This window comes from Podarcis pityusensis (genome assembly GCF_964106645.2).
Source record: "Podarcis pityusensis genome assembly, chromosome: 9".
NCBI classification, from domain to species: Eukaryota; Metazoa; Chordata; class Lepidosauria; order Squamata; family Lacertidae; genus Podarcis; species Podarcis pityusensis.
Genome location: NC_138034.1, coordinates 49,218,195 through 49,245,313, shown reverse-complemented (window position 1 = coordinate 49,245,313; position 27,119 = coordinate 49,218,195). Strand labels below are relative to the sequence as shown.

At 40.4% G+C, this 27,119-nt stretch overlaps 1 protein-coding gene and 1 long non-coding RNA gene across 5 annotated transcripts in view; one reads left to right on the top strand and one right to left on the bottom strand.

Moving 5' to 3' along the window:
* The first annotated feature begins 11,088 nt into the window (after positions 1-11,088).
* Positions 11,089-24,320, top strand: LOC308485900. Of its 2 annotated transcripts, XR_013990836.1 has the most exons (3): positions 11,089-11,560; positions 16,796-16,987; positions 23,253-24,320. It is a non-coding gene; the product is annotated as an uncharacterized lncRNA (long non-coding RNA). The 2 variants fall into 2 exon arrangements; XR_013990837.1 differs by lacking the exons at positions 11,089-11,560; positions 16,796-16,987 and adding an exon at positions 16,994-21,326.
* Positions 24,111-27,119, bottom strand: part of PRDM5 (PR/SET domain 5) — a 90,546-nt gene continuing 87,537 nt past the window's right edge. For all 3 annotated transcript variants that reach the window (XM_081021957.1, XM_081021958.1, XM_081021959.1), the window contains one exon: positions 24,111-25,696. In XM_081021957.1, the coding sequence (XP_080878083.1) occupies positions 25,532-25,696 (165 nt within the window). In that variant the 3' untranslated portion in view covers positions 24,111-25,531. The remainder of the gene's footprint in view (positions 25,697-27,119) is intronic.

Sequence of the window (27,119 nt, the reverse complement as noted above, 5' to 3'; positions counted from 1 at the left end):
TCCATACCCTTCCTCAAACTCAAGGGCTATATAAAGGGACTCAGATCTTCCATTAATACCGAATGCACTGTAGACTGTTGTAAATCAAAATGGTTCCTATGTGTCCATGAATGGGTTTATGACCCTAAGCATGTAGCCTGCTATCTTCTATATAACACGAGCAATTTCTTTTAGGAGTCTTGGATCCTCTGTGAATTTTCTCAGTGGATTGGCATGAAGCTATTTAACCCAGATGTTTCTGTAATTCGTATGCATTGGGAGGTTCGTGGCGCATTGGCCAAGTGTTAACATTGTGAGCTGTAATGTAAAACATGTTAGGACCAGAGACTGGCTGTGAAAATGCTTAGAAGGTCTTTCTTGTATTAACTAAATGTCCATATAGATTTCTGTTAGACCTGTATTTCTATCGCAGCACAGCTCAGTTTATATAGGTAAGTGCCACTGAATGATTTTGGACACTCAGAGAATACTCTGTAAAAGGTGGAATGAGGGGAAGTACCTTCCTGAGCAGCAAGGCGAGCCTGCAGGTCGAATGACCTTGCTGGGGTGTGCCAGCAATCCGCACAGGTGGAGGCCACATGAGCAGGTGAAAATTGTGCTTGTGAAAAGTTTGCTGACAATTTTGTGTGGCTAATATAGCTCCATGAGCGGCAGAGCTAACCTGTGCATCTGTTATGCATTTAACCACTTTAATGGCAGTTTTAAGGATATTTAAGCAAGTGCAATATCTTACATTTAAAGGATCTAATAAAAGTAGGTAAAAGGACCACAAGACCAAAATGTTTCTCAGATATTTTATTTCAGGGTTCCCCCCGCCCATTGCCTTCAAATAACGTTAGCCAGTTTCCCTTTCTGAATGTACCTCCTTTTTGTCAATGTCCTTTTTTCCTTTCATGGATACCATTCATTTAGTCCACTGGTGATGCATTGACCATCCTTCTTGACAAAGATGATGATAGCAACAATGCATATTTTTCAGTGTATTTTGCTACAAATTCAATTTTTCACCTTTTAGCAGATGTTGCACATTAGCTTTGGAAGTCTGAACCATGTTTTTTAGGGGAGTCTGAACAATGTTTTTCTTTTTCTATAAAGTATGTCCAGCATCCTTTCATACTGTTTTTATATTATTTCACATCCTTAGGTAAAGGTAAAGGTACCCCTGACTGCTATGTCCAGCCGTGAACGACTCTGGGGTTGCGCGCTCATCTCGCTCTATAGGCTGAGGGAGCCGGTGTTTGTCTGCAGACAGCTTCTGGGTCATGTGGCCAGCATGACTAAGCTGCTTTAGGCGAGCCAGAGCAGCACACAGAAATGCCGTTTACCTTCCCGCCAGAGCGGTACCTATTTATCTACTTGCACCTTGATGTGCTTTCAAACTGCTAGGTTGGCAGAAACTGGGACCGATCAACGGGAGCTCACCCCGTTGCGGGGATTCGAACTGCCAACCTTCCTATCGGCAAACCCTAGGCTCTGTGATTTAGATCTTAGTACCCCCTTAAAGTCCCAAGTCTGCATTCCACTGCAAGGGGAATTAGCCAACCGTTTAATAGTTAGATATTTCTGCTTGGCTAATACATTTTTCTCTAAAAATAAATGTTTTCCTTCTAACATTCACATTCTTTGATTACAGAAGAAAGTACTTCTTCACACAGCACATAGTCAAACCATGGAGTTCATTCCCATAAGATGTAGAGTTGGCCACAACTTGGATGGCTTCAAAAGAGAATTAGACAGATTCATGGAGGATAGGGCTGCGACAATGTTTTTCCTCCCCTGTCAAAGGCAACCAGTTGCTGGGAATCACAAGTGGGGAATCCTGCTTGCAGGCTTTTTGTAGGCATCTGATTGGCCTTTGCAAGAACAGGAAGCTGGTTAGATGGGCCTTTGGGCTGTTTTTAAATACAGTGGTACCTCGGGTTATAGATGCTTCAGGTTACAGACTCTGCTAACCCAGAAATAGTACCTCAGATTAATAACTTTGCTTCAGGATGAGAACAGAAATCGTGCGGCAGCAGCGGAAGGCCCCATTAGCTAAAGTGGTGCTTCAGGTTAAGAACAGTTTCAGGTTAAGAACGGACCTCCGGAACAAATTAAGTTCTTAACCCGAGGTACCACTTGGGTGGGCGGGTGGTACCTCCATTTTTATGGAAAATACAAATAGATTGTTGTGATGAGCTGAGTTCATTCCTATCAAATGCCTACTAAGCATGACGTAATGTGGTTGAGATAATAGGGTAACCTTTTTTTTCTTTTTTTAAAAAATTATTAAAGATTTTCATGAAATACAAAAGAACATGCAACCTCTCTCTTTTTTCGTACAGAGGTAGGGAGAGAGAGAGTAGTGGATGGGTGATAAACTTACTATTTCTTCATTTTTCCAACTTGGTATATGTGTGAGGATGAGGGACGTGGGTGGTGCTGTGGTCTAAACCACAGAGCCTAGGGCTTGCCGATCAGAAGGTCGGCAGTTCGAATCCCCCAATGGGGTGAGCTCCCATTGTACAGTCCCAGCTCCTGCCCACCTAGCAGTTTGAAAGCACATCAAAGTGCAAGTAGATAAATAGGTACCGCTCTGACAGGAAGGTAAATGGCGTTTCTGTGCGCTGCTCTGGTTCGCCAGAAGCGGCTTAGTCATGCTGACCACATGACCTGGAAGTTGTCTGCGGACAAAGGCCCGGAGTTGTTCGTGACTGGACCTAACAGTCAGGGGTGCCTTTACCTTTATATGTGTGAGGGCAGCCGTTTTTCATGTTTCACATGTGCCTAAGAATCCCCACATGCACCCCAGAATGTTGGCTTAAAAAAAAATAGAAGTTGCTATTTGCAGCTATCCCTCCCCTGCCCAGTTTTGCACAAATTTATCCATCCATTTCAGCTTCATTGTTGCTATTATCTCCTTTTGGCTATCCGTATTTTATTAAGTTTTAAAGGGTGGTTAATAAATATGTTCCCAGTCAGAAACCAGAAAAGAGAAAGGTTTGGTTGTCTGTCAAGTTAGCAAATAGTATGCCACTGGGGTAGCTTTTGCCAATCAGTGCAGCCAATGAAAAACAGGGTTACAATATAAAGATTTCAAGAAAAAGATAGACCATATTCAGCAAAACTGTCACATCAACCTCTACATATAAATATTGTCTCCCTGTTGTGGAGGCATTTTCAAGGTGGGGATCACATATTAGGACTTTGCAGCCTGGAGGTATATGAAAAAGTTTATATAATAGATTTTTACAAATTACGGCACTGAAAGCATGAACATGCTGTAACAGCTAGACTCAGATTAATATTACATGAATTACAAATAAATACACACTTGAAAGATATTTCCATTAATCTTGTTCATGTAATGGTTTTGTTTTGTTTTTGTTTTTAGACAGAATGTGAGTATTACTATCTATTCATCGTTTTAAATTAACATTGTGAAAAACGACCTAGAATAAATAAAACAAACAGCACAAAAATGAAAAAAGGACTGCAAAAGCTGATAGATTCTGCTGGCAATTTTGTCCTCCACAGTTCTCTGTCATTCCCAGAATAGCATGTAATTCTTCCACCTTTGAGAAGCAATTCTGGCTGGCACTTGTTAGTATTTGTACTACCACCAGCCATTTTTTATAGAGCGCCCAAGATTATTTTTTGATGGATTAGCTGTAATATTAAATTATCACCGGAATAAGCGAAGTTTATAAAACCACAATTCCACTGTGGTTCTACTACAGACTTGTTACAATTATGGCTTTCAATTCCATTAGGAAGCTGAGATTATGATCTAGTACTGATTAGAAGTGGGAATAAATGTCTGAAAGGCAGCATTTGACCAATTTATTTTTCCCACGTGCACTTGCTGACAGAGCAGTGTGATAAAGTAGCTTTTCTCCCCCTTAACAAATATATAACATTTTCTTTAAAGAAAAACATCAGAACGTAAAATATGTGGCTCTCCATGAAATGTGAACAACAAATATGTAAATGTTTTCTTTTGTCCATCACATTCTCTCATTTCTGCTCCTCAAACTACAAGAGAGCTACAGAGATCCCTGAAGAATCTATTAGGAAATCCATGAGCAAATCCATAGCCATGAAAACTTAAGAGGGAGCCCTGCTGGTTCAGACCAAAGGTCTATCTACTCTATCATCTTTTCTACAGTGACCAAATAGATGATTATGGGAAAGCTAGAAGCAGAATAAGCTCTACATGACCCTTCACTTTAGATGTTATCTTTTTCCTACAGGGATATTGTTGTTCTTGTTAAGAAAAGCACGTACAAAGTATGAATGGATAGATTCCATTCAATGGATGGATTCCTTATTAAAGGCACACTAAATGTGCACAATGTTTACTTGCAGAAAATAGCCTAATTCTTTACATGTTACAGGGCATACGTGCTAGGGCAGGCTTCCTCAAACAGCGCTCCAGATGTTTTTGGCCTACAACTCCCATGATCCCTAGCTAGCAGGACCAGTGGTCAGGGATGATGGGAATTGTAGTCTCAAAACATCTGGAGGATCAAGTTTGAGGAAGCCTGCGCTAGGGATTGACAAATCTGCCAATTTCAATATCTCCGTTTCTCATCTTTCAATTCTTAGATTTAGTTCTCTGCATTTCCACAGCAATTAGCTATTTTTTTCTATTTAAAAAAAAATCCTCATAAAAATTCATCAGAATTTCAGCACAAATTTCTCCCAGTATAAATATTTCTGCTAGCAATTTGCTTTAATAAAATGTAGTGTGTGTGTGTGTGTGTGTGTGTGTGTGTGTGTGTGTTATTTTCAGTCAAATACACTTGTCCGTGCACAGCTGCCCCTGATATATGCATTTTTTGGTAAAGTCTGTTGAGTTGGAGTACTGCATCACAAAATTTGGAGACATGGATTTTGATGCTTAAATTGTGCTTCAATTTTGTATTGTTTTGAGAACTGTGGATTAGGTAGTTTCTCATAAAAATGCATAGAAAACTGAATTTATTCCTAATATGTACATACTTTCATGGTTTTCATCGGAGAAAAATGCAGTGTCCTCAGACTGTGCTCTTAAAAATGCACTGCCCTGATTATCAAATAGATACTCTCACAAGTACTTCTTATTTGTTTCAGTATCTGCTTGAATTTGCATGCCAGGCCCTACATTTTTCTGCCACAAATATTTGTGTTCTACTTATGGATATTTATGTTTTACTTACTGGGGTGTATGGGGTGTTAGGGGAGGGGCAGGGCAGGGCAGGGGACATATGCTCCTTCTGGGGTAGTTTGTCCATCTTTGGTCCCCACCCAGCACTCTCACCTGTGGCTCCTAGAAGCTGTCAGCATGTGACAGTGGCCACACCTCAGACTGGCTTTGAAAGGCCAGCTAAACCAGGTGAGGTAGCCAATAAGTTTCAAACCCTCTGTGAATTAGGGGCTTTCCCTGCATGAGAAGGCAGGCTCCAGTGGATTGAGCGGATGGGACCAATAGTGGGTCCAATGGTCAAGAAGACAGTTTCTGCATGTGCTGTAGAGGGGCATTTGGGACTCATAAACATGTGAAGGTAGATCACCTAGGGGAAGGAAAACTCTGGTTCTAAACATCCGCAGCCTTGCAGGATATCTTTGGGAGAAGATAAGGCTGAGGAGTAGACCTTACACAAATTTGGAGCAGAGTCCCTAAGATGGTTGGATGGCGCCTTATATGCCTCCTTTTGGCAACTTCTGCAGCCAAGCTGGTGCCAGATGTCTTGCTATGCTTTCCTCTGGACCACATCAGTGAGGTTGACTGGGGGTGGGGGTGGTCTTGTCATCAGGGCAGCCCAGGACCTCCATAACACTACCTAGGCTTGCACCCTGGGGAGATCACTTTGGTGCTGCTAACACTGCAGATTGACTTCATCCCAAAGGCACACTCCATTGTCTCTCAAGATCGGTGGATGCCAACAACTTATGGATAGCCTCCTTTCTGAAGGAGGCTCTGATTTTTAAAATTCTAGTAAGTAATGTTGGATTTGCGGCAGTCCACTCATGCCTATAGTTATAAAAGGAGATAAATACTATCTGTCATTCATCTTCAACTACATATTGGCACAAAGGGTTTTATGTTTTAGATAGGAATTGATTAGGTAAAAAAATGGCGGGGGGGTGAATAAAGAAAGAAAGTAAGTGACCGCACTCAAAAATTCTGTTCTCAAATTTGATAAATGATCCCTACTGGGAATCGTTTGCCTTTGCAAAATTACTTCTATGTGACATTTGTCTCTCTAAAACTGTGTACTTTATTTATGGTAGATTACATTTTTAAAATGCTAATGGCATAAATCCTATTTCAATAACCAAAAATTCTGAATGCCTGTGGGCATCGTAAGGAATGTAAGCAGGAGGCCAAACGATCAAATCAATGATACATAATCTCTGAGTAGCATTTATTTAAATGAATATTTACCACTGCTCTATTTAAACATAGATAGCCGCTGTAGCAAGTCATGTAGCGAAACACACAAAACAATGTCTGTGTAAGGTTGCATTCAGTAGCTCCATGTTCTAGCCTAGGGCCTTTTCTTTTCTTTATAGCTTGTACTTTCTGAACCTTGACTTCAATTTCCAGTAAACTTGCTAAACATATTGCACAAGCATTTCTGCAGTATGTTGGAAAAGTCAGAACAATGGTTTATTACTGCTCATTGCAATGCAATTCCATTAGCCATTCCATCAACTTTGGCAGTTTATTGTTAAATGTTTACTGTGTCCAAAAATGTCACAATCAGTTTGTGACCTTTAAAGCTGGTGTTTCTAGGTAAGGTAACATAATTAGGGGTTAATGAAATGTGTTATTTCAGGATGAGAACTCAAGCTTCCATGTCCAATGGCAATATACATCTGTAATAGCCTGGTCATAGAACTACTACAGCATTCACCTTTTGTTAAACAACCATAGTTTGGAAATTTACCTGGGAATAAGACCCATTGAACTCATGCTTACTGTTGAGTAAGCATGCAGCATATGGACTGCACGCAAGCATTCATTTAATACTATGAGCCTTTCACCCAGCTTTGCTTGGGGATTCTAAGAAATCAAAAGAACAGTACTGTACAGTTTTGAAATCCATTGTTAAAACAGGTGCTGCTTTGAAAGATTCTGGCTACCATCTTGATTCAAAATGGCGTTCAGTTGTCTCCAGACACAGACCAAAACAGCAACAACCCTGCTTTGATCTCAGGAACCGCCATTCAAAACTTGGTTATGATATCTCGAGAGCTCTCCAAATGTATAGCAAACAGAGAAACACGTTTTCAAAATATATATAGCAGACTAGAGATTTATATATATTGCTTGAGAATGCTAAGCAGTGTAGTTTTGAAAGGTTCAGTCGGCCATATTGATTCATAGTGGCATATAATTGTAGGCAAACAAAGACACACACAAAAAACCCTCTACAGTCTCAGGAACCGTCGTGCAAAATTTAATTACTATCCTGCTTCAGATGAAACCAAATCCAGCAGCACCAAGTCCACTCACAGAGGCATCTCCTCCCCACAAAAAATGCACAAAAAAGAACTCAGAACTTGGGCTCAGTCCAAATTGGATTGGAATCAAAATATGCAAAGTTATTTGGGAGGAAGTAGCTTAGCCTATTTCTGAGACAATCCTTTACTATATAAACAATGTGCGCATGCCAGTAGAATCCTCCAATTGGGGCTGCAGCCCCCCACATTGAGAGCATGTGCCCCTGAATTTATGTATTTCCTTTCAACACCTTGGCATATTTAGGTATCTAACATGCACTTGTTTTCATGGAGAGCTTACAAAGCCTTTAAAGGTGCTGAGCACATACTCTAGACTGCACAAGACTTTTTGAGGTGATGGTGACGAAAGCATGAATGTCACAGGAACTGTTATCAGTTGCAGGTGTAGGTATATTCCAAACTTCTTCTTTTTTTAAATTAAGTTCTCACAGCACATAAAACATTAGTCATGGAAACTTTCTGTTCCGGTGTCTTAATCTGTTGGAAAATCTGCCCTTGTTTTAACCTTGTAGCATTTGAGGCTGGTTGGATCTTCAAGGCCTGGTAACATTTCCAATTCCATGTGACTAGAAAGGAACCCACTTTTATGGCTAATCGGAAGTTATTGTCTCACTTTCCTTCAGGCATGGACATCAATTGGTTGTTTGGCTTATCTCTGCTTTGGGTGCTTAATGCTTCCAGGACCCACAGTTTGTAGTTAGAATTCTACTCCTGGCTACAGTAGTTACTATCAGTAGTTTTCTGGAGGCAACATAAAGGGTTTAGACCACTGGGTTTAGACCACTGAGCCTCTTGGGCTTGCCAATCAGAAGGTTGGTGGTTCGAATCGGTGCAATGGGGTGAGCTCCCATTGGCTCTGTCCCAGCTTCTGACAACCTAGTAGTTCGAAAGCATGCCAGTGCGAATAGATAAATAGGTACCGCTGCGGCAGGAAGGTAAATGGCGTTTCTGTGCACTCTGGTTTCCGTCATGGTGTTCCGTTGCACCAGAAGCAGTTTAGTTGTGCTGGCCACATGACCTGGAAAGCTAGCTGTGGACAAACGCTGGCTCAGTTTAGATGGAAATTGTTCGATTTGGTTGTGTACTTTTCAATGTTTTATTTGTTGTTTTTGACTACTTTTGTTATGTTTGTAATTGTGTAATTTTTTATATGTTGTAAGCTGCCTCGAGCATGGTTTTAACTTTGGAAAGCCGGTGTACAAATAAAATGATTGAATGATTGATATTTCAGAATTGTAGTCTAATATAGCAATATAGCTACATTCATGTTGCTATCTTTCTCCCCCATCACAAATGTGAAGCTATATAAAATGTTTCTATAATTCATTTGCCAGATTTTTTTATTCTTTGCAGGTGTGAAATGCTTTGCACTTGTAAAAATTATCTGTCACATGATAAGAAAAAGAGAGCATATATTACCTAGGGCTGGTCAAAGAGTTTGTGTAAATATTATTTACACCAACTGTTTCTGGTTAATGGAAATCCAGACTTTATATACAATCTTTTAAAATGTTTGGTGCTTCAATTTTACTGGAAGTAAGGGAAGGATAATTGATGCCAAATGCTCTTTTATTGTCTCCCACATGGCAGAATCAAGCTATTCGGTGGATCATTGAAGTGTGCCCAGGCATTGCGCCAGATCATCAGGAAGCAAGGTCATATGCGATGAACACACAGTGCTTGAAACAGGAATAGCATGTATCAGGACTTTAAAAAGGGCTTTCATTCCACTTTCATCAGATTAAATCAAGAAACTGGATTTTCATGGGGGGGGGGGTGTGCTGAGCCTCCAAAATATATACAAATCTCTCCATCCTTGCAAAGAACACAAATGAGATTTATGAATATGCAGCACTAGATAACATGATTACAGGCTGGTATCATTTCAAAGAGCCTCCCAGCTCTTGTGTAAACCAAAGATTATCACATGCACCAGCTCAGCTATTTGATTCCCCGTGGAACACTAATGTCATTTATACATGTCAGATTCCAGGAAGAACCTAGCCATTATAGAAGAAACTGTATCTTTTGCACCTTAACTGCATCAACTCTTGTCATATTATTTTCTGGTCAGTAAATCCAGACCGGTAACCTATTACTCAGCTTTCACAAACATCTGCTTTGCAAAGCCAATGTTGAAAGATTGTAAGAAGGAAAAAAATGGCCACTATGCAATAGCCTAAGAATGGATTTTGGAATAGAACATAAGAACCTGCTGAATCAGGCCAATGGTCCATCTAGTCCGGCATCTTCTTCTCACAGTGGCCAACCAGATGCCCGTGGGTAACCCACAAGCAGGATTTGAGCACAAGAGCCCATCTGTGGTTTCCAGCAACTGGTTTTCAGAAGCATTACTGTCTCTGATCATGGAGGCAAAGAATAGCCACCATGGCTAGTAGCCATTGATAGTCCTTTCCTCCATGAATCTGTTTAATCTTCTTTTAAAGCCATCTAGGTTGGTGGCCATCACTGCCTCCTTTGGGGACGCGTTCCATAGTTTGACTATGTACTGCATGAAAATTTAGGTGCTTTCATGCTTCTATGAAGACATCTGTTCCACACTGATAATATGAAACGACTTTTGTGGTGTTAAGAGTTTTTTTTTAGGCACAATGTGATGCATTTTCTGAACGACTGGGGATTTAGAATGAGCAGGTGGCATTTTGTTCCACCAGTTGCTATTGTTTTCCTTCCACCAAAACACCCACAAAGGATCTCCCAAGCAAAGTATTTATACTTTTGCCATGGTGTTCCATTTGCAACTCCAATTGCTCCAAAGGTTTTATGAATGGAGTCCATTTATTAAATCACCAAAGCCATTTGTCAGAACCATGTCACTTGTATAATTGTGACACCTTTCTCAATTCCCCAGGCTTCAGGGAATGAGGACAGTATACTGGAATGCACTGGGTGGTTGCATCTCAGCCCCCTAGCAATTATACTGTGGGGTACAAAAGCTCCCATATTGTCTGCAATGCTCTGTAACATCTTGCTAAAGCCATTGAGAGTAGCTATTAAGGGATTCAGAGTATAGTGCCATCAATATGCTGATGGCACCCAGCTCTACTTCACTGATACATCTAAATCAGGTGTGGCTGTGCAATTCCTGGATCAGTGCCTGATAGCAGTGGAGGGATGGATGAGGGCTAACATTGCATGTTGACAAGATGGATGTTCTGTAATCATTTCCTGATTCCAGGACAAGCAGTCTGCTTGTTCTGGGTGCTTCTCTGCATTCCTTCTGAAGGATCGGGTTTATATTGGGGTGGGGTGTTGTTGGAGGACCAGAGAGCTGCATTGGCCAAGGGTGCCTATTAGCCTTTGCTTAGTACTTGATGGCTGTTTCTGGACAGGGAGAGTCTGGCCATAGCACCCCCAGGCACTGGTGACCTTGAAACTGGACTACTGTAATGCACTCTATGTGGAGCTTCTTTTGAAGTTGGTCCAGAAATTTCAGCTGATGCAAAATTCAGTCGCTACGTTGTTGAGTGGTGCAACTTATCACAAGCACGCCACCTCTTTGCTGAAACCGCTGCACTGACTGCCCATGGGATAAGAGACTGCATGTAGTATCTTATCAAGAGGTCCATTCTGCACAAGACAGGAATCAAGACTTTCGTGTTGTAGCACCTACCCTTTGGAATTCCCTCCTGTTAAAATATCAGAAGGCAGTGTCTCTGCTCCCTTTTCAGCACCTACTGAAGACCTTCCCCTTGCAGCAAGTTTTCTAAGTAGAGATTTTTCTTAATCTGCATCCGTATTAGAATTGTTTTTAGGGGTTTCAACTGTTTTATTGCTTGTTTGTTTGCCAGCCTTGGCTCCTTTGGGAGGAAGGATGGGGTATATATTTAAATAATAATTTTTAAGAAAGGAATATGAACAAAACAACTTGGGATGCAGTTACCTGAGGGAGCACTTTCCCCCATACCAAGCTACCCACTCATTCAGATTTCAAAGAAGGCTGCCCTCATTTTTCCACAGCTTGTGGAAATTCATTTTGCAGAAGCCAAGGAAAGGGCATTTTCTGTGCAGCAACCAGCCTTTGGAATCATCTCCCCTCTGAAACAAGGCAAGTGCCAAACTTGATGTGTTTTTTGCTCCTGTTAAGGACTTGCCTTTTCACCCAAGCATTTTTGCCAAGCTTTTAGTAATTATTCTGACTTACTGTGGATGTTGCATTTACTGTTTCCAATGTATTAATTTTTATTTAGAATGCATTTATATTGTTGTGAACCAGCCTGGTTTATTATTATTATTATTATTTCAAAATGATGCTTGTAGAGTTAATGATCTTGTAGAGTTGTTTGCTGAGATGCTTACAATGATTTGAATTGCTTTGAACGCTCTAGAATGCTGCACAAATGGTCAAGATTATTCTTGACATTTGATTCTACATATAGGCTGCAATCCTATACACACTTACTTGGGAGTAAGTCACAATAAACTCAGCTGGGCTGAGGACAGATGTGCACAGAACTGATTTGTTAGTCAAAGAGAGGCAATATATTACTTCAAATAATTTTGTGGGTGTGGAGTGTTATTTTCTTCGCCACAACTCTCTTTCCACAACCCCTAAAGCTAGTGATAATATATTATTGCTTTTAATTTCATTGCAGTTCCTGCTTCCCAGTCACAGGCGTTGTCAAACACTTGTCACTTTGCACTAAGGCAGCAGAAAACATTCAAAGCACATCTTGAATCCAATCAGCTTTCGTTGTTGAAAGGTTCTGCACACATGGACACAGGATATTTATACAGGTGCAAATTTTACAAATGTGCTGCTTCCTCACCCAGAAGGAAGCCATTAGGGTTCAGAAGGAGGAGGCCAGACTTACTCTTGCACACATAAGTGGGTTTTTTTTTAAAAAAAAGAGAGGGGGGGTGACATAATCCAGTCATAGCTGAGCACCTTGAAGATACAGTGATTTCAGTGGTAAAGTTAATTGCATCAATGGGACTTCACAGTGTTTAACTTTTGCTAGGTGGTGCCCAGCTTCTTTAGGGATAGCAATGTAGTATTTTACGACAAAATTATAATCTGTAGCCTAGAAAAGTTATTTTCTTGCTCTGTAGAATACAAAATAAATTTGGACCTTGTATTAGAACAGATGACGTGTGTGTGTGTGTGTGTGTGTGTGTGTACACACACACATTGTTTTTAATAGGAAAAACAGAAATGCTATTTTCTGTCTCATTTCTTACTTCTTTTACAAAATGCATGTGGTTTTTGTACTCAGGTATGGCAAAAGCATGACAAATTATGACTCCAGTAAAGTCAGCGGCTGATGTTCTATGAAGCTGAAGGTGCTGTCTGTTTACCTAACTATTCAATGTGTGTGTTCTTGCTAATAGTCTGTTTGTAGCCCCACCTCCCCCATCCCGATCAAAACATATGTGGGCATTTCATACTTTTGGGATAGACATTCTTAAAACTTTCAGACCGTCACTGTTTTCTGAGGGAAGACATTTATATTCAAGATCTATTTCTGCTTTACATTTTTTCTGTTTATCTAACCAAGTATGTCTGGATGTTTAAGTAAACAGAATGTTAGGGATTTGTCAGTTCTGGAAAATTAAAAAAAGACTTTATATTTTCAAGCAGGACATTTTGCTATGGAACAAACAGGTCTGGTAGGCCTCTGAAACACTTAAGCCCATTTAAATTTAATTCCATGATGTGAGATTAGCTGCTGCTTACAGCCACTGATCCAGTTATATCCTGCCTTTTTGGTGGTATTTGCATGTGTGTTAAATGCCACAAAAATATAGTGTGCCTATTCTATAAATGCAAAATTATTACATGAAACAGACTTTCAATGTTTATGTATGCATAGACTGGAAAAAGTTGCTCAGACACTTGATCTAATTTTCAGAAATGAAAATGATGTAATAATAATATTAGTTGTAAACACATTTTAAAAAATAATAACCATAGAACCATTGCTAGTGAGTGATATTGGTTTGGGGGGGAAAGCAAAACATGTGCAGCATATAGATATGAAGCCATGGATGGTACGAAATCCCCTCCAGGAAGCTTGTGGAGCCAATATCCCAGGAATTCCTTTTGAAGCTAGGAATGTTCAATAATACCCTTTTGTCTGGGGGCTTATAGCTCTAAATATCTCAGATTTAACTTAAGCAAAGAATAAAGATCACCCCTGCTAAAGGAACTCTTTCCATGTGATTTGGAAAGTGATGTCTGTCGTTTTGCCCACTATCCCTCCACAAAGGATGGGTGGAACAATGATGGCAGCCAATATGTCTGAGATTGGAAGAGCTAATGAATATGTGGAATGTGTCGTTCCCCTTTTGTGCCATGTTAGATGGGCTCATCCAGTTGTTGTTGTTGTTATTTTATTATTACATTACGTTATTATTATTATTATTATTATCATCATTATTATTAATAATGGGCGACTCCCAACAAATTAAAAGCTCTGGGCGACTCCCAACAGATTAAAAGCAGAATAAAACACCAGATATTAAAAACTTCCCTAAGCAAATGTTCTTCTCTCAGATAGTTGCATTCTGCAATAGGGCACAATTTGAGCGGGCCTCCGTGCTACTAGCATAAAGTTCAATTCAGTTCTGCATTTTGCTTTACCAACCCACATTGATTCTTACCAAGTGAGCAGTGCTGTTGCAATAGTCCCTTTTTACCCTTTAATATGGGTGCATCTGGACAAATGCTTAAGGGCTGTGACATTTGCACTCCACATATGGCCAAATATCTCAATGGAAAAGAGATCACAAGGCTCCAAAGGTCAGTAAGGTGCTTGCCAGTAAATACCTATCATAGTAACTCACACTGTTATCCAACTGACTCCCAAATTGCTCTCCTTGACGCTCCAGCTTAGCCCATGGTAAAAATCCCCACAATTTGGCAGTAAGGCAACAAAGCAGTAACAAGGACAGCAGCCATTCCTCAACAGCGAGGCCAAGTGGGAGGGTCGTGTTGTCTGTACAGCCCAGGACCTCCATACACCCTGCCCAGCCTTGCACTCACTTCATTGCTGCTATTGCAGGGGCTAGACGTCACCCCCAGAAGTGCACTCCATTGCCACTCAAGGCAGATGGATGCCAACAGCAACAGACACCCATTTTAATTTTTCATACTTAACTCCTGCCGTTCAATTCAGCTAAAGAATTCCCATTTCAGTTACTGTTTTCATGCTCTTCTGTTTATTTTACCAATCGCCCACATTCTATTAATTGACACCTTGCATACCCGGCACCACTTATACGAGCGATTCCATGAACTTGAACTTGGTTATTCAGGAGTTCCAGAGGATTAGTAACATTTGCGTTACATTTCTTTGAACTTCCTTTGAATAAAGGATGGGCTGCTAAACAGGAGTTAGTATTCTAGTAAAAGTAATGAAAAAGGTGGGCCAGGGATCTGCAAAAGTCATGTGAAACCAGATGGCAGCCTTCTGTTACAACAGGGAATTGCTGATGATAATGCCCAGGGCTCGGATCACTTTGGTATGCATTCATCTAGATTGTCTTATTCATTTCCAGTTGCTAAAGTGGCTTCGAATTCAATTATTGTTACCTCATTCTGACAGATCACAGAATAAAGCAGTTAGGGTATTATTCTGTATCTGCTTCTAAAACACACAGGAAGAGTCTGCATTTGAGTTACCATCTGACAGAATCATAGAATTGTATAGTTGGAAGAAACACCAAACTACAACTAATCCAGAATGCAGCAGCTAGACAGGTGACTGGGAGTGGCCGCCGGGACCACATAACACTGGTCCTGAAAGACCTGTACCAGTATGTTTCCAAGCACAATTCAAAGTATTGGTGCTGAAATTTAAATCCCTTAATAGCCTCGGCCCAGTAACCTGAAGAAGTGTCACCACCCGCATTGTTCAGCCTGGACACTGAGGTCCACCTCCAAGGGCCTTCTGGCGATTCTCTCCCTGCGAGAAGTGAGGTTACAGGGAACCAGGCAGAGGGCCTTCTCAGTAGTTGTGCCCACCCTGTGGAACACCCAACCTTCAGATGTCAAGGAAATAAACAACTATCTGACATTTAGTAGACATCTGAAGGCAGCCCTGTTTAGGGAAGTTTTTAATATTCGATGTTTTATTGTGCTTTTAATATTCTGCTGGGAGCCACCCAGAGTGGCTGAGGAAACCCAACCAGATGGGCAGGGTATAAATAATAAGTGATTATGATTATGATTATGATTATGATTATGATTATGATTATGATTATGATTATGATTATACAAAGGTCATCTAAAGCACCCCACCTCCAAAGCTCTTGGACCTGACATGGTATGTCTGGGACAAAAACGTGAATTATTCATTTCCAACAACAATTAGTTTGACAAATATGTGTTTGAGAAATATGAGCTCTCTTCCCCTACTCAAAACAAATATAAATGACATTCAAGATTCATGCTGTATTTTATGAGCCTACTGAATCAAGAGAAGTATGACCAAATTGCTTTGCACTATAAATGCGCTTTAAAAAAAAAAAGTATGCATAAATTGTGTGTTAACACAGAACACTTGAATCTCATAAGGCTGTTTTTTTCTGCTGTTTCACAACACAATGGGTACTTACAGACCAGCAAGTGCTGAGGTTTCATAACATGCAAATTATTGTCTGAATTGCATTTCAATCCAACATGATTTTTTTATTTTAAAAAAGTACAAAAAAGAACCATATTCACATACATTGTTAAAAGAGCCGCTGAGCAGGTAGCTCATGTGAATTCTCATGAGCAAATAACACATCCAGTTCAGATAACGAACACAAAAAGATCCCTGCTGGATCACATCCACTGCTCCCATCAGTATCGTGTTTTCTACAGTGGCCAATGAAATTCTTCTGAGAAGTCCGCAAGCAGGATATAAAGGCTCTTACTCCCTACTGTGGCTGCTCCCAGAAGCTGCTATCCATAGATATACTGCCTCTGAAACCTGGCCTAGTCACTGCATACCATTAAAAAGGGCCCTTGCAATGGACTGTTCAGCAGTTAGTGTGACAAGGCAGTAGGATGGTACTCGCCAATTCCACACAGTTAATTCAGCGGTATGTTTTTCACTGTTGCTGCCCTCTAATATAGTACAGTTGGAAATCAATTAAGCAAGGCAGCTATTCGCCACTAACATGCCAATGGATAGATTTTCCTTGGCTACAGGAGATCTAGATTGCATCTCAAGAGGCACATTCATTACTGTCACTTGTTTGTCAGCAGTCTCCTATGATAAATGGGCAAGATCCTCCACATTTGGATACATCTTACATCACACACAACCCTGTTTCTTCCATCTGTTTGCTGCAGACCAAACTGTTCCACTTCATGTACCTTGTCAGGCGGCAGCGGCGGGGGCTTTATTAACATGCTTCTGCATGAGCTCCAGTTAGAACAATACCGAAACCTTTCAGACTACCTAAGCATGATGAAAATGAAGATGTAAAAAGAAGCAGCTGAAAGGATGATTGAGTGGAAATGCAATATGAGAAACATGAGGAGGTAAGTGAAGTGAAGTGTGATGCAGTTACGGAAAAGACCCTTTGCTCTTATGACTCATCCATTGAGAAAGTCTGTCACACTGTCTTTCTGCACAGTGACCACATGCTTCGTCCTCAGTGGGCCAGGCAGTGAAAGGAGATCAAGGAAGCACTGGGAAACTCTAGGATTTTTACCTTCTGCAAGGCATTTTGAAGAACATGAATTTACCACAATTATGCCTAAATCATTGAGAAATGTGGAACATGAGCAGCATGCCTATTTCCTATCATATTTGAGGATAGGCTGTAAACTGGGCAAAGGCCTTTGATAACCGCCAAGCCACTACACTCCCTGCTGGCTACCACATCCTGGTTCCAAATGCCACCACGATTCATCTGCTGCTTGGTTTGGCTTCACATTTTGCAGCCTGAGACAAAGGACAAGATCATGGCCCCCGTCAGTATCATGTACAGAGGTGGACTGGACATGCAGCTAAGTCTTAGTTCAATGGTGGTGATGGGATAGCATCCTCCAGCACACCTGAAGCAGCAAGGCCAGATTAGGTGGCCCAAAAGAGGCTATGTGGCGGAATAGCCAGAGACAGCTACAGCTGTACCTGAACTATTAGTCTTTTGAAACAATTGCCTCACTCTACCTTTTATAGGGCAGGCCCTGCATGGCTATTGTGCAGTTTTACACACTGCGGTGCTGGACAACAGGAAGCACATTATCCCAGGCACAATCTCAACCATCAATAGGACGACACAGTTCTGGAAGCCTGGTTCATATTTTTCTGTAGTCAAGATTGAGAGAGCCTTCCAATGAACCATGTAGAAAATAGCAAAACAGAACTAAGTGTTCTATCAGGAATATACTACATCACCAAAACAATCACAGACTTATTTTCAGCAAAGGCTTCTTGAATGATGAATTGGTAAGAGAACATTTTCTAATTAGGAAAATGAAGAATGATTTAAGTACTTTTGTAAATCATCCTAGCAGATGAACATAAAACATAATGAAATCATTCCTTTTTTCAGATGGGTACCCTAAAAGATGCAGCCTCAGATATAAAATGCATTCATGAGGGGCAAGGGATCTATTCTTATGTATGTAAAAAAAGCCAACGCTATGTAATGTGTATATATTTTCTAACTTCTTGAATGGCACTTGAGCTGTGCTTATCAATTTAGTCACAAAATCAACAACAGCTGTGGATTCACCTACAGCAAATCAGAAAGAGAATATATAAACCCAAGGAGCCATCTGTGATGCATTTTTTTTTTTTTTGCTTCAGGGGGAAAGTGTATTTTTGTGGTTCTGGTTTTTCTCAAAATGTTATCAAGGAGGGATAGTGGGTGGAGAAAGATCAGCCAAGGCCAGCTGCATTATCTAGCTTTGCTTTTTTCAATAAGCAAAGTCTGTTACCACAACCATTTGGAGCAAACACAGGAGCTCCACAAGTCCAGCCTGGCCCTGTTCTGAACTGGTTTTGGGAAGACATGTCTGACTACAGAGGTTCCTCCTTCTTTTTCACAGAAAGCTTTTGAACCACGACAGCCAATTTGATGAAGAAAGAAATGGCGTCCTTGTAGTCCTAAATGTAGACTTAATATATCCTTTCCTGCTTTAATGAGCACCTAGTTCAAAACAACAAAACAAGGAAGTAAATACATATTGCAGGCCTTGACTTGAGTGCCCATGGAAAAGACTAAAAAGAATAATGAAAGCTATTTCACATATAAAAACAAAGGAGTTGAAAATGCATTATCAGGCCTTGTTGAAATCATTTCCAGAGAGAGGAAAAAGAAGAGGAATGTGAACTCTCATTTTTTCATTGCCGTGCAATGCAGGTGAGGTGCTGCTTCAAACACATCTTTGCCTTGGTCTCTCAGCTAACTTTCACACCTCAGGCCACCACAAGCTGGTTTTGCTTGACCCTTGACTCGGGCTTCACAATGAAATTCAGAAGGTCCTTTGTGGGCAGTGTGCTTTCAAACTGCTGCCATATCCTGACTGAGGTGGTGTAGTAGATCCCTTTTAATTTCTTGCAGAGGAGGAGAATAAAGTTGCTAGCCTCTGGTAGTTGTGGCATTCACTAACATGAATCAGTTTTAAAGGAAAGTGAGAAGAATGATCACAAGACCCAGTTTCCCTGCGGAGCTCTCCACTGGCCATTAAGCTCTAAGATATAAGAGGGCAGAAATTTTCATCACATTCCTTCCCACCACTGAAGGGAGTTATTGACAGGAAAAAGAGTGCCTACACTGCACTCCTCCTTGGTTCCTCTTTCTAAAAACAGTCCATTTTAGAGCCAGCTACCTGTTGAATCTCCAGCCAGCCTCACTTAGATTCGCTTTTACTGAGCTGCATTTTCAAGCTATGCCTTCCCCCGTCTTAGATGGATGATATAACAGGGTACCATACAAAGACAGACTCTGTGTTATGTGGGCAACTGCAGGTGGAAGACATATTGCACTATTTGCTATATTGCCCACTATACATTGGACCCAGGAGGCAATTTCTCACCTTACCATCCGTACATGAAAGAGGTCTCTCCCCGACAGAGAAGGCCCTATGGCTTCTTAGTGATGTAAATGCTTCAGTGACTCATAAAGTCACCCTTTTTGCTTTGGCGGCCAAAAAGATCAGAAAGAAAACCCTGGACAATATAGCAGTGAACTGCAAGGGAGACACAGAGATCTAAATAGAGACCATTATTTGTGGCACTACATCCCTTTTGCTTGTATTTATTTTTGATTCAGATTTGTCATGGCCAATGGCTAGTTCAGTAAAGTTATTTGGATTGGATTGGATTGATTGGGGGAGTCCAGGTTCAGTACAAGTGGTTGGAGAACAACCTGACCATGCATTCAGAGATATTAAAAGGGCAACACTCATTGGACTATGCATGGTTCTGAACCCAAAGAAAGGTTCCAGGTTCAATCCCTGGAAATCTTGCTGAAACCATGGAGAGGTGGCTAATACTGAGCTAAATGGGACAATGGTTTGACTTGGAATATTGGCAAATTCCTATGTTAAGATACAGAAGGACTGCCAGAACAAGATGATTACTGGACCTGAAAGATGATCCATTCCACAAAATCCCTGCTACATATGTATATTGATATTATGATCACTAATGGGTTGAGGCTTCTTTATTCTCATATGTTATATTTACAAGTTGTGGCATGCATGTGACACAGAAAACAAAGGTAAAAACTCCCAACCCTGACACCAGAACGTATCACTCCACTTATGGTTACTGCAACTTTTAAATTATTCTGTTCCCAAACAGATATATTTCAGGCTGCAATATTTGTCTGTTCAGTTTATTGGAAAAATAGAACTGAGAGAGTTAAAAGTGATCAAGGTCCACAGTAACCTGTTAATCCTGACAGAATGCTGCTACAGAACCTGCTTCAAATTTTCCTCCAGTTGTGTTTGAACAGCTGTTTAAACTGGAAATGAGATTGTGGATTTGAAAACACACAGCCTCTTTCCTCAGAGAAGAAAAACAATCCCATTATTCAAGAACCTTCTTTGAGGAAAGTCCACAGTCCCTGCCTACTGATTTTTGATCTTTGGATTTTTGCAAATAGTGCAGGCATATTTCCACTGTTCAGAATCCAAAGGGAATTTATAGCCCCCTTTCTCTCAGTATATAGCTATAGTGTGGTATCCAATGTTAGTCAGACTCAGAGCAAACCCTGTGAAATCAATGGACTTAAATTACCTGTCTGTCAATTTCATTGGGGCTCCTGTATGACTAACTTGGAATATCACCCACAGATATGTCAATGTCACATGAACAAACTGAGCACCGTTTATTTAGTTAGTACTTTCCACAGTGGACTTGTTTCTTAATTTTATTCAGTTCTTTCCTGAATGAACACTTTCCCTTTTGTGCCACTCGAGTACTTGTGGGCAGCACGTAAGAAAGACAACACTCCAAGCTGTAGCAGGGCCTTGCCACATAATAAAATACAGTTTTCTTTGAATAAAAATGTGAAGCCTCTGCACTTAAGCATTCATTGGTTTGCCTTATGAAGCAAGGCCTTCTCTCGCACAGTGCTGCTCTTTCCAACACCCATTTGACAGTTGTGATGCTTGCTGGCTGGCACCTACTCAAGTCTCTTCAAGCATCAGGAAACAGTTTTATTTTCCCAGGCCCTAATTCAGTGGCAGAACCCATCCTTTGCACACAGAAGAACTCAGGTTCATCTTCATGTAGGGCTGGGGAAAGAACCCTGTTTGAAATCCTGCTGAGATTCTCCCAGCCAGTGCAGAAAAAAAACCTGCATTAGATGGGCCAATAGTCTGTGACTTCTATAAGGCACCTTCCTAAATGTTGGCTGGGGTGAGTTTTTATCTTGTGGTTTTAGCTTATCTGTTTCAAATCTTGCTGTTTCTAATCCTACTATTTACTGCTTTTGATTTTATGTTACTAATTGCTTTATCATGTGTTGTTGGCTGCCCTGAAAGCAATTCTTACTGGCAGGATATTTTTAAAAAGAAAAGAAAAGAATGAATGAATGCATAAAATATCATGTTACCAATTATCCCATTAACTGTGCTGGACCAATGCTCTTGTAAAGGAATCAATTAAAGCGGGAAGTTATCCCGTTGCTGCTACAAAATTGTTATATGACGAGCCCTGCGTGTATCCAAGAGATTGTATCCAGTGTTAAAGAAGCTGTAGTTGTGTTTAAAATTATGAAAGATTTGGAGTACAAAAGTACATTGTCTGTCATGGACGCAATCCTATGAAGGAAGGATTCTCATCAGCAAGTCTGCCACACTGACAGATGCTGCTTTGGGGCATTCATTGGTGTGATCATGGCACATTTTTCAGCTGCCTTGTTTGCACGAAACATTGCAGAGGCACAGTGACTGTAAACATGATCACAGCCGGTGATGTACTTCTTCCTCGATAACGGTTATATCCACAGAGCTACTTAAAGCATTTTGGAGAACTGGTCCTCAAAGGGACAAAAGAAACAGTAAGTGTCCTATGTTCCATAGATATGCCCCCCCCCCCTTTAAAAATGCTTCGTTTTAGTTCAGGCAGACCTAGTCTTTTGCCTGGCTTCTTTCAGCTGCAGTCTCTGGTGTGGCCTCAGAACTTCACACACTATAAATCTCTTTGAAAGGAAATATGCATCAAAGCAGTTCACTCAGTTGTCTCTCCATGTTAGCCATTTCCCCAAACATTAAATGCATCCAGGTTTTCACTTTGCCTCCTTCCTCTCCCTCATACTGTTAGTGCCCTGCTGATCTCAGGGTAGCTAATCTCATGCCAGAGCCAGATCACGAGGCACAGGAATGTAGTCTCACCTACTTCAGATAGAATCTGTGGTGGGAACTGGGAGTATCTGGGCTTCTCCCTATCGCTGTCATTCTAGGTGGCTGTTCCCTTCCTGTGTTCTTTTGTCGCTGAAGGGTGATGATAAGAGTTCATGTCATGCAAAGTCTCTGAGCTCACTTTTTTTGTAACCCGAGACATAACCAAGGGTTAACCATCACCTCAATTGCCTGAAAGATGAATGTCACATGAGCAGAACTAACAAGAAACAGGGAAAGTGACACTTAATGTGTCACTTAACACTCAATACTGCATTAACTACTGAGTTGTAAGACGGTGGGGGGGGGAGGAGGGGAAAGTGCCCTTGTTTGCTTCTCCTACATTTGAAATTAAAAGACCAAGTGAAAAAAGGGCATTTTGATTTGCAATAAATTCTAATTCATGAAGGTGACCTTCTCATGGCAGAGAGCGGGAAAAACTTTGACTATGCCAAAGGCATCCTTGCCTTAAACCACATCTGGGAGCATACCTTCGACCTCCAGCATTATTTAATGAAATAGAGAGGACAATACAGGAACATCAAACCAGACTCTGCCACAAATTCAATGATAACAGGTTAGAACTTGATGAAAGAAGCCCGGCCACCACCTAAGCCAAAGTGTGTAAGTTGTCCTAGGAGTACTTGCAGGGTTGTTAATTTATGGTAAACCAGAATTTCCCTTTGGGATTGGCCATCTCTAGGGTATTAGAAAGGTTCCTCCTGAATGCTGCCTCTATGGAGGAGTGGCCAGCCTTAGAATAATCAGTGCAGGGGTAGTCAAAGGGTAGTGGTGTCCAGCTCCAGCCAACATGGCCAATGGTCATGGATGATAGGAGTTATAGTCCACAATATCTAGAGAGCAACAAATTGGCTACCATTGGTTTAGTGAAAAATTATCAAAGAAAACTCCACTGAAGGACTTTGTGTTCTTTTTCTTTCAGAGTCTATGAGTTGTACTACCTCCAGTATCAAGAGGCTGCATGCCTCTGAGCACCAGTCAGAAGATTGCTATGGTCCTCATGACCTGCTTGTGGTCTTCCCACCAGCATATGGTTGACCATTATGAGAACGTGATGCTGAACTAAATGGGCATAGCATCTTTCTTATATTCTTAAATAAACTTTTTTAAAGCATTTGTCAATTACACTTTTAATTAGTGATGCATCCTCTTTGTGGAATGTCAGGATTGTGTGTATGTGTTTGTTTCTTGTGATTTTTATTTCCATGTTTACAACACACACACATGTTTTACTGTAAGAGCGACTTCTGCAGTATACAATATCCAATCTCTTCCTTTCTCTGGCTTTCTGTCTGGATAGTCCATTTGGTTGTGTTCATTGTACAGCTGCAGAACTGATACTTCAGGCTTCACGGAGCTCCATGGCTTTGCACTAGCAAAACTGATTGGACTATTCTTGACACAGCCATATGCTTGAGTGAGTGATAACTGCTAAATACAAATGACATGATTCAATAAAATCAGTTACTATAAGCCTTTTAAACTAGAAATCCCATGTGTGCCTGTCAGTGCAATTGACAGCTGAAAGTTCGTTTATGAAGATCTCAAACTAGACTTGACAGAACAATGAATCTCAAATTACATCTACACAGAAGCGGCAACTTGTAAAATATGTCTGACCTACCTTACAGTAGTCTATATCACTTACAGAAGGGACACAAAAAATACCTCCTGATTGTGTCTGTGACAGCTCAAAAATCTTTTGTAGCCTATTTGTTGGTGCATGAGCAGCAAACTCCAAAGAGGAAGCTGTAGTGTAGACAAAACTGTTTAAAGAATATCAACCTAGAACCAAATTTATTAAAAAACTTTTGTTTCCTACAAAGATGACACCTTGGTGCATTATTTGCTTCCTTGAACATTAACTGGCTTATCCAAGTAAGAGAATTTACAGGCTTTCCATTAATAATTATGACAAACTACTTGCTGAAAAAGTAATGTAGTTAGCAAATTATTCATAACCCAGTCTTGGTCTTTAAAATAATAATATTTTTTTAAAAAGAATATGAATGACAGATTCATTGCACAAGCCTAACTCTAAACTCCGCAGAATTCCATGGGGTAAAAATTCTTCCTAGCAATTTAATTACATGTTCCTTGACTTAATCAGATGTTGAATACCATTCTGAGATTTTGTTTCCTCTGGCACTGGCATTTACAAATATTGCATTAGTGCTAACGTAGCATTTCAACAAAAATTACTCACATTGCTTGCTTTTGATTTGCCTTCCACAATAGCAACCCAAAGTAATAAACCATGCTGAAGCAGTTGAGACAGCATGTCCCCATATCTCATTCTCCACAGCACAGTGACACTTGAAAAATATTCTAGTATTTCAATATCAGTTCTGAATTTAATCAAAACATGTATAAACCAGAGTAAACTTTGCTTGCAGGAGCCATGCTGGTTAACAGAATTGAAGTCAATTTACCGGGTTAATAAAAATCTAGCCACTATTATAATATTACTAAAGCGTAATAAAGTGCTGCACAGACTTAGCAATCTCTCAGTTACCAGTACAGGGTACTTACCGGTACTTTATTATCCTAGGGTGACATTTGCTGAGGTCCCCATGCTTTCTATGGAACCCAATCATGTGTAATTATGAGGTGGATTAAGGTAATTCAAAGCACCATCCTCAATATGTAAAATTTCAAACTAGACTGTGAGAATGTCTGAGGAATGAGATACAGTGAGTTTATACTATTATTTCAGAGAACTCACTGATTGTTTTCTTAGAGAAAGCAACTGTTTCCCCATATCCTGGCAACAAAACATTTACACCCTGTGCAGTGCAAAGCTAAGCATGTCTACTGGAACAGCAGACTGGAATTTACACCCAGTAAGTGTGCTTTGGATTGCAGTTTTAGTTAACTATCTACTTCACCACATGATAGAGCATTTAGAAAGAACTCTTACCTATAACAGAATGGCGATGGTGTTGGGTGACAATTTGCCCTTCTAAAATGGTCTTATAAATCCACCCACAGTATGCAAACTTATGTTGATGTAGCCTCATGTAATTTAGGGTACTCTTTTTCTTTTTTGTCTGAACAGAAATACAAGACACCATGAAAAAAGTGATTATGTGAACACATTAGAGTTTTGTGTGTGTGTCTTGTGTTCACTAATCAGGTGAGAAGTCTGGAGTTTATACTCCTACAAAGGAAACACTAGACACTCTTTCGTGCAAGCCAAAATTAGCTGTCAGTTTCTCCATGGACATTTTCCATGTGTACTTTGAGGTAGTCGTTTCTTGTAAACTTTTTGTGGCATAGCTGGCATTCCGCCATGGGGCGATTGGGATTGTGAGTCAGTTTGTGCCGGATCAGCATTTTCTTCAGGCTGAACGACAAGTCACAAACCTAAAGCAATGATAAAAAGACAAAAAGGAAACCAGTGGATTGTTGATGATTCAGAAGAATATTTCATAAGTAGACATTTGGGCACCCAACATTATGCACAACCCAGATTAAGCAATAGGGTAACATTATCCACCATTTCTGAACCAGGGATATGCTGCTAACTTTATTAATCTTTTATCTAATCATATCAGAAGGCTTTAGTTGTATCTCTGGATTGCACCACTGTAGAGCTACCTCCTTTTTCCCCTGGAGAACACAGCAAGGCTGTGTGGCTTTATGAGATCACACAGTTTGGATATAAAGAAGGTGACCACTCCTTCACTATTTTGCTGCTCATCCTCTCTAACGTTAAGCAAGTGACTATCTCTCATCCTCAGCTAGTGAGAAAACTAGTACAGCAATGCATGGAGGAAAAAACATCACTCCACAAGCTAGTAACCAGGGGTGGACCAGTAGCAACCTCAGAATAAGACCAAGCCAGTTGTCTCTACTGTCTCTACTGAAACACTTAAGAACCTGGTAAGTTGCTAATCTGTGCTCACTAAGAGAAGTATGAAGAACAGGAAGTGGAAGTCACTTCCACTACACTTGACAACATTTGAACTGGCCCTGAAGTTGTCCTTTGAAAAGTATTTGATCTTCAGCATGAGCAGATGGTCATATTTACCTCCATGCTGCTGATTTCTGTATCTCAAACCTCTGATAAAGAAAGAGAACAGGGCTAAGCTGTTATTTTTCTGGACAGTTGGTAGCAATATCTGTACTTCCTTCTCCCTCCTAAAGTAATTTTCTGGTCTAAGGGTTTAATTTAACAATAATATAACTACTTGTGCTTATAAACTGCATGAGAAGTAAAACTCGGGTGAGGCTGATGTTTGAACAGTGTCTCCCTAATAGGGAGTTAAGCAGTGTTCTATCTTCCCAAGGATATCTGGTATTATTCATTGTGCAAGCAAAAACAATACAATGACATACTGAATGAGAAAACATACAACGCATCCTGACTGCTGAGTCTTTCTCTGTAAGACCAATGATTAGTGAACTGCTTTCCATAACCCTTTGGAAACAGTACCAGCATACTTCTGTTAAGGTATAAGAATGCTGAATCAGCATCATTTACAGGTATAATTTTAAGGACTGCCATATAAACACTGGAAGAAAAGAGTATTTGCCCTAAAAGGAATTTGTCTCAGAAACTGTTATTCTTTCCTCACTATGTTCAATGACAGGCACTGTCCAATGGTCAGTTCTGCTCCAAACGAGCCTATTTTAGTAGATTACAAGTTTGAATATAGAGGCTTAATGCATTCCTAGTTATCAGAAGACCTAAGGATAAGTGCAATGCAATCAGATGATCATTACCCACATCTAGGAAAAGCAGTTGTGTGCAACCTCTACAGTGCACCATTAAATTAAACAACCA